At 47.0% G+C, this 6,901-nt stretch overlaps 1 protein-coding gene across 1 annotated transcript in view; it reads right to left on the bottom strand.

Annotated features, from left to right (window-relative positions):
* Positions 1-459: 459 nt before the first annotated feature.
* stoml3b (stomatin (EPB72)-like 3b) overlaps positions 460-6,901 on the bottom strand; it is a 28,591-nt gene continuing 22,149 nt past the window's right edge. The window contains exons 6-8 of the mRNA XM_064971310.1: positions 4,007-4,210; positions 1,038-1,172; positions 460-935 (exon numbers count right to left, since the gene is read on the bottom strand). Coding sequence (XP_064827382.1) covers positions 747-935; positions 1,038-1,172; positions 4,007-4,210 — 528 coding nt within the window. The 3' untranslated portion in view covers positions 460-746. The remainder of the gene's footprint in view (positions 936-1,037; positions 1,173-4,006; positions 4,211-6,901) is intronic.

Genomic DNA, 6,901 nt, shown 5'->3' with positions numbered 1-6,901 from the left:
CTGGGATCTTTCATGAAACATGGGACCAACACTTTACATGCTGAATTTAGATTTTCGTTCAGTGAACATGCATGATTTCTGAATTTGTAATCTATTAAGGAATATCAAAATATAAAGATTACAAAAATAAAAAGTTCAATTAAACAATAAGGCCCGAGGGGTGTGATATATGGTGTGGTATATGGCCAATATACCACGACTAAGGGCTGTTCTTGGGTACGATTAAACGCAGAGTGCCTGGACACAGCCCGTAGCCGTGGTATATTGGCCATATACCACAAACCCCTGAGATGCCTTATTGCTGTTTATAAACTGGATACCAACGTAATTAGAGGAGTAAAAATGTATATTTTGTCATACCCGTGATATACTGTCTGATATACCATGGCTGTCAGCCAATCAGCATTCAGGGCTTGAACCACACAGTTTATAATATCCAATAAATGATCAATATAACAGTGTATTTCAAACATATATTTTTATATTTTTTAACACACCAGAAATATATTTAAATGGTTTTCAATTTCCACCATAACAGACAAATGAAGGTCTTGACCACGCAGAAATACATTCCCTGAAAGGTTATTGGTTGTGTTTCATTCCCATCTCGTCCTGAAATCTGAAACAATCCTAGCAGAAAATAAATGAAACTTTTTTCTTCTTCTTTCAAATCACCTGAATCAACTAAATCAACTGATTGAATGGTTACATTAGACAGGAGTGGTGGGTGGCGAGTTTTGATGACATCACTTCTTCATGAAGTGACTGATGACGTCCATGGGCAGAGGGAAGATGATGGTGGAGTTCTTCTCCGCAGCGATGGTGGTGAGGGTCTGGAGGTATCTCAGCTGGAGGCCTGATGGAGACTCAGCGATCACTAGAGACGCCTCCTTCAGGGCCCGAGAGGCGTTCATCTCCCCCTCCGCCGCTATCACCTAGAGAGGGAGACAAAGAAGTGGATTGGAACAAACCTACAGAGGGAGACAACTGTGTGTGTGTGTGTGTGTGTGTGTGTGTGTGTGTGAGTGTGTGCCCACCTTCGCCCTGGCCTCCCGGGTGGCCTCTGCCTCTGCAGCCATGGCTCTCTGCAGCTGGTGGGGCAGCTTCACATCCTTGATCTCCACACGCTCCACCTTGATACCCCACGGGTCAGTAGCCTCGTCCAGACTGGCCTATAGAAAGACAGGATATTACAGCAACACGTTATTACAGAGCCCTATTCCACCTCATCCAGACTGGACTATAGGAGGGGAACAGAATATTACAGGAAATTATGTTCACCAAGGGTGACAAAAAAACTCTGAACCGGTTAAATGGAGAGGCCAACCCACCTCTCCAGTCTGTCCAGAAGGACATCATGGTCAACAGTGTTGAACGCAGCACTTAAGGACAAGTGTCGGCTCTAAGATCATTTACCACTTTAACTAAGGCTGTGGTCAGCACCGAAACTAGATTGGATTTCTTTTTAATAAATAAAGTTGGCACTTAAAAAAATAATAATAGCCGTTTTGAAGACCAATTTCTCCCGAATTTTTTGCTTAAGAATGAAAGAATGGAGATTGTCAGAAATGTCCTAAGAGATGAAGAGTCTTGATGGCATTTTCCCAGATGGGGTTTCATCGTAACAGGTTTTAGTGCCGTGGAAAAAGTCAGTGATTAATGGTGGTTTGCACTTCTTCAGATGTGTAATTAAAAACTGTTTTGAAGAAGGTGCTGGGGATAGGATGGAGAAGGCAGGCAGAAGGCTTAAGTTGTGATATCACGTTCTTTACCATGTCTGTGTCAACCAGGGAAAATAAATCCACAGTGGCTTTGCGTTGTCGGCTAAGGCACATACCATCAAACTTCTCATCAGGTCTTACTTCACTGATACCCAGCCTAACGTTGCTTATCTTATCTCTGAAATATGCGTCGAACTCATCATATTTAGATGTTCACATAGGTTTGCGAGGGGGGGAGGGGGGCAGGATTTATCAGGCCATCAATGGTTGAGTAGAGCACTGTCTAGTTATTCTGATTAATAGTGATCAAGTTAGTGAAATGAGCATGTCTGGCATTTCTAATGGGCTTGTTATATACGCCAAGTTGATCTCTCAGGATATAATAATGGACCTGCAACTTTGACTTTCTACACTTCAGACAGGACCCCAGCCAGGTTCCTGGTTCACCTCGTAGTCTGACAGGACCCCAGTCAGGTTCCTGGTTCACCTCGTAGTCAGACAGGACCCCAGCCAGGTTCCTGGTTCACCTCGTAGTCAGACAGGACCCCAGTCAGGTTCCTGGTTCACCTCATAGTCAGACAGGACCCCAGTCAAGTTCCTGGTTCACCTCGTAGTCAGACAGGACCCCAGCCAGGTTCCTGGTTCACCTCGTAGTCAGACAGGACCCCAGTCAGGTTCCTGGTTCACCTCGTAGTCAGACAGGACCCCAGTCAGGTTCCTGGTTCACCTCGTAGTCAGACAGGACCTCAGCCAGGTTCCTGGTTCACCTCGTAGTCAGACAGGACCCCAGTCAGGTTCCTGGTTCACCTCGTAGTCAGACAGGACCCCAGTCAGGTTCCTGGTTCACCTCGTAGTCAGACAGGACCCCAGCCAGGTTCCTGGTTCACCTCGTAGTCAGACAGGACCTCAGTCAGGTTCCTGGTTCACCTCATAGTCAGACAGGACCCCAGTCAGGTTCCTGGTTCACCTCGTAGTCAGACAGGACCCCAGTCAGGTTCCTGGTTCACCTCGTAGTCAGACAGGACCCCAGTCAGGTTCCTGGTTCACCTCGTAGTCAGACAGGACCCCAGTCAAGTTCCTGGTTCACCTCGTAGTCAGACAGGACCCCAGTCAGGTTCCTGGTTCACCTCATAGTCAGACAGGACCCCAGTCAGGTTCCTGGTTCACCTCGTAGTCAGACAGGACCCCAGTCAGGCTCCTGGTTCACCTCGTAGTCAGACAGGGCCCAGTCAGGTTCCTGGTTCACCTCGTAGTCAGACAGGACCCCAGCCAGGTTCCTGGTTCACCTCGTAGTCAGACAGGACCCCAGTCAGGTTCCTGGTTCACCTCGTAGTCAGACAGGACCCCAGTCAGGTTCCTGGTTCACCTCGTAGTCAGACAGGACCCCAGCCAGGTTCCTGGTTCACCTCGTAGTCAGACAGGACCCCAGTCAGGTTCCTGGTTCACCTCGTAGTCAGACAGGACCCCAGCCAGGTTCCTGGTTCACCTCGTAGTCAGACAGGACCCCAGTCAGGTTCCTGGTTCACCTCGTAGTCAGACAGGACCCCAGTCAGGTTCCTGGTTCACCTCGTAGTCAGACAGGACCCCAGCCAGGTTCCTGGTTCACCTCGTAGTCAGACAGGACCCCAGTCAGGTTCCTGGTTCACCTCGTAGTCAGACAGGACCCCAGTCAGGTTCCTGGTTCACCTCGTAGTCAGACAGGACCCCAGCCAGGTTCCTGGTTCACCTCGTAGTCAGACAGGACCCCAGTCAGGTTCCTGGTTCACCTCGTAGTCAGACAGGACCCCAGTCAGGTTCCTGGTTCACCTCGTAGTCAGACAGGACCTCAGCCAGGTACTTGGTTCTAGGGTTCTACAGTGGTAGGTTCTAGGTACGGGGGCCTAAGCATGATTTGGTTCACGGCGGAGAGAAATGTTGCTGTTTTTTAAATTAATTTCCAGCAATTCTACACGTTTTGCCATGGAACTGGAAGTCAGGGCCACTGGGCACATGCCCTGCATGCTTATTGATGATTACTTCAAGTTTAAATAGCATGGCTAGACTAACCACCAATAGAAAAATGAACATGGCTAATTGTCAGGTAATTGAATGCCTGACATAACAAGAAAAACTGCTGATGCACAAACAAATGTGGGAGTTGAGACCCCGACTGAGTTGACAAAAAAAAAATGTTAAACATATTTTTGAGGGGTCGGGGCCCCCTTGTGGCAGTGGCTCCTAAGCGACCACTTATGTCACTTATGCCTGGAGCCGGCCCTGGTTTTTAGGTTTCTAGGGTTCTGTACCTGCATACTGTGTGAGATGCCCTCTCGGTCGGATAACAGCTCTGCCAGGTTCTTGGTTCCCAGGACGTTTCTCAGGGTGGTCTGGGCCAGGAGACGGGTGGAGAAGTCTGCGTTGGACACGTTGGCCACCGAGGAGATGGGGTCACTCACCCGGAAGTACACCACCCCATCAACACACACTGTCACAGAGTCCTTAGTCAGGATCTACAACACACAAACACCCACAGAGAGAGAGAGAGAGAGAGATAGAAAGAGAGAGGAGAGAGAAAGACCTGAATGATTTTGTTTACATCAAGACTGAAGAATGTTATTATATAAAGATAAGATATGCAGTATCAGTTAAAGTTTTAGAACACCTACTCATTCCAGGGTTTTTCTTTATTTTACTATTTTCTACATTGTATAATAATAATGAAGACGTCAGAACTATGGAATAACACATACGGAATCATGTAGTAACCAAAAAAGTGTTAAACATATTATATATTTTAGATTCTTCAAAGTAGCCACCCTTTGCCTTGATGACAGCTTTGCACACTCTTGGCATTCTCTCAACCAGCTTCACCTGGAATGCTTTTCCAACAGTCTTGAAGGAGTTCGCACATATGCTGAGCACTCGGTGGCTGCTTTTCCTTCACTCTGTGGTCCAACTCATCCCAAACCCTCTCAACGGGTTGGGGTCGGGTGATTGTCAATCACAACATTCTTATTGGCAGACTCAACTGCCTTGGTTTCTCAAATGATTGCCTCGCCTGGTTCACCAAATACTTCAGTGTGTCAAATCGGAGGGCCTGTTTTCCAGAACTAGTCTTTATGGGGGTCCCACAGGGTTCAATTCTCGGGCCGACTCTCTTCTCTGTATACATCAATGATGTCGCTCTTGCTGCTGGAGATTCTTTGATCCACCTCTACGCAGACGACACCATTCTGTATACCTCTGGCCCTTCTTTGGACACTGTGTTAACTAACCTCCAGATGAGCTTCAATGCCATATAACTCTCCTGACGTGGCCTCTGGAAGGTTCTGACTTAGAATATAAGGACAACTACAATACCTAGGTGTCTGGTTAGACTGTAAACTCTCCTTCCAGACCCACATCAAACATCTCCAATCCAAAATTAAATTTAGAATCGGCTTCCTATTTCGCAAAACAAAGCATCCTTCACTCATGCTGCCAAACATACCCTCGTAAAACTGACCTTCCTACCGATCCTCGACTTTGACGATGTCATTTAACTTCACTAGGGGGCAGCATTCGGAATTTTGGATGAAAAGTGTGCACAAATTAAACTGCATGTTACTCAGCCATAAAAGCTAGAATATGCATCTAATTAGTAGATTTGGATAGAAAACACTTTGAACGTTCTAAAACTGTTTGAATGATGTCTGTGAGTATAACAGAACTCATATGGCAGGCAATAACCTGAGAAACAATCCAACTAGGAAGTGGGACATCTGAGGTTTGTAGTTTTTAAAGTCATTGCCTATCGAATATACAGTGTCTATGGGGTGATATTTCACTTCCTACGGCTTCCATTAGATGACAACAGTCTTTAGAACCTTATTTGATGCTTCTACTGTGAAGGAGGGGGGAATGAGAGCTGGATGAGTCAGAGGTCTGGCAGAGTGGCATGAGCTGATCACGCGTGCTCACGTGAGAGTTAGCTTGCGTGCCATTGCATTTTTACAGACAAAGGAATTCTCCAGTTGAAACATTATTGACGATTTCTGATAAAAACATCCTAAAGATTGATTCTATACTTCGTTTGACATGTTTCTACGAACTGTAATATGACTTTTCGTCTGAACCTTCGCCTGGACTTGCCCGCGCCGCGTGAGTTTGGATTGTGTGCTAAACGCACAAACAAAAAGGAGGTATTTGGACATAAATGATGGACTTTATCGATTAAATCAAACATTTATTGTGGAACTGGGATTCCTGGGAGTGCATTCTGATGAAGATCATCAAAGGTAAGTGAATATTTATAATGCTATTTCTGACTTCTGTTGACTCCACAACATGGCGGATATCTGTCTGGTTAAATAAAGGTGAAATAGGCCTCCCGGGTGGCGCAGTGGTTAAGGGCGCTGTACTGCAGCGCCAGCTGTGCCATCAGAGTCCCTGGGTTCGCGCCCAGGCTCAAAACCGGCCGTGACCGGGAGGTCCATGGGCGACGCACAATTGGCCTAGCATCGCCCGGGTTAGGGAGGGCTTGGTCGGTAGGGGTGTCCTTGTCTCATCGCGCACCAGCGACTCCTGTGGCGGGCCGGGCGCAGTGCGCGCGAACCAAGTTTGCCAGGTGCACAGTGTTTCCTCCGGCGCATTGGTGCGGCTGGCTTCTGGGTTGGATGCGAGCTGATAAGCTGTTAAGAAGCAGCTGTGTTAAGAAGCAGCTGTGTTAAGAGCTGTGTTAAGAGCTGTGTTAAGAAGCAGAGCGGCTTGGTTGGGTTGTGTCTCTCCTGAGCCCGTATGGGAGTTGTAGCGATGAGACAAGATAGTAGCTGTGCGGCTACCATGAAATTGGGGAGAAAAAGGGGTAAAAAATAAAAAAATAAAGCTGAAATAAATAAACATAAAAAAATTGTGGAGGCCAGGTCATCTGATGCAGCACATACTCCTTCTTGGACAAATAGCCCTCACACAGCCTGGAGGTATGTTGGGTCATTGTCCTGTTGAAAAACAACCAAATGGGATGACATATTGCAGCAGAATTATGTGATATCCATGCTGGTTAAGTGTGCCTTGAATTCTAAGTAAATCACAGACAATGTCACCAGCAAAGCAACCACATCATCACACCTCCTCCTCCATGCTTCACGGTGGGAACTACACATGCAGAGATAATCCGTTCACCTACTCTGCGTCTCACCAAGACACATCGGTTGGCATCAGAA

The sequence above is a fragment of the Oncorhynchus masou genome, chromosome 8 (assembly GCF_036934945.1).
Source record: "Oncorhynchus masou masou isolate Uvic2021 chromosome 8, UVic_Omas_1.1, whole genome shotgun sequence".
In the NCBI taxonomy this organism is placed as follows: domain Eukaryota; kingdom Metazoa; phylum Chordata; class Actinopteri; order Salmoniformes; family Salmonidae; genus Oncorhynchus; species Oncorhynchus masou.
The sequence above is the reverse complement of the archived record's forward strand: the minus strand, read 5'-3'. Positions and strand labels throughout refer to the sequence as shown.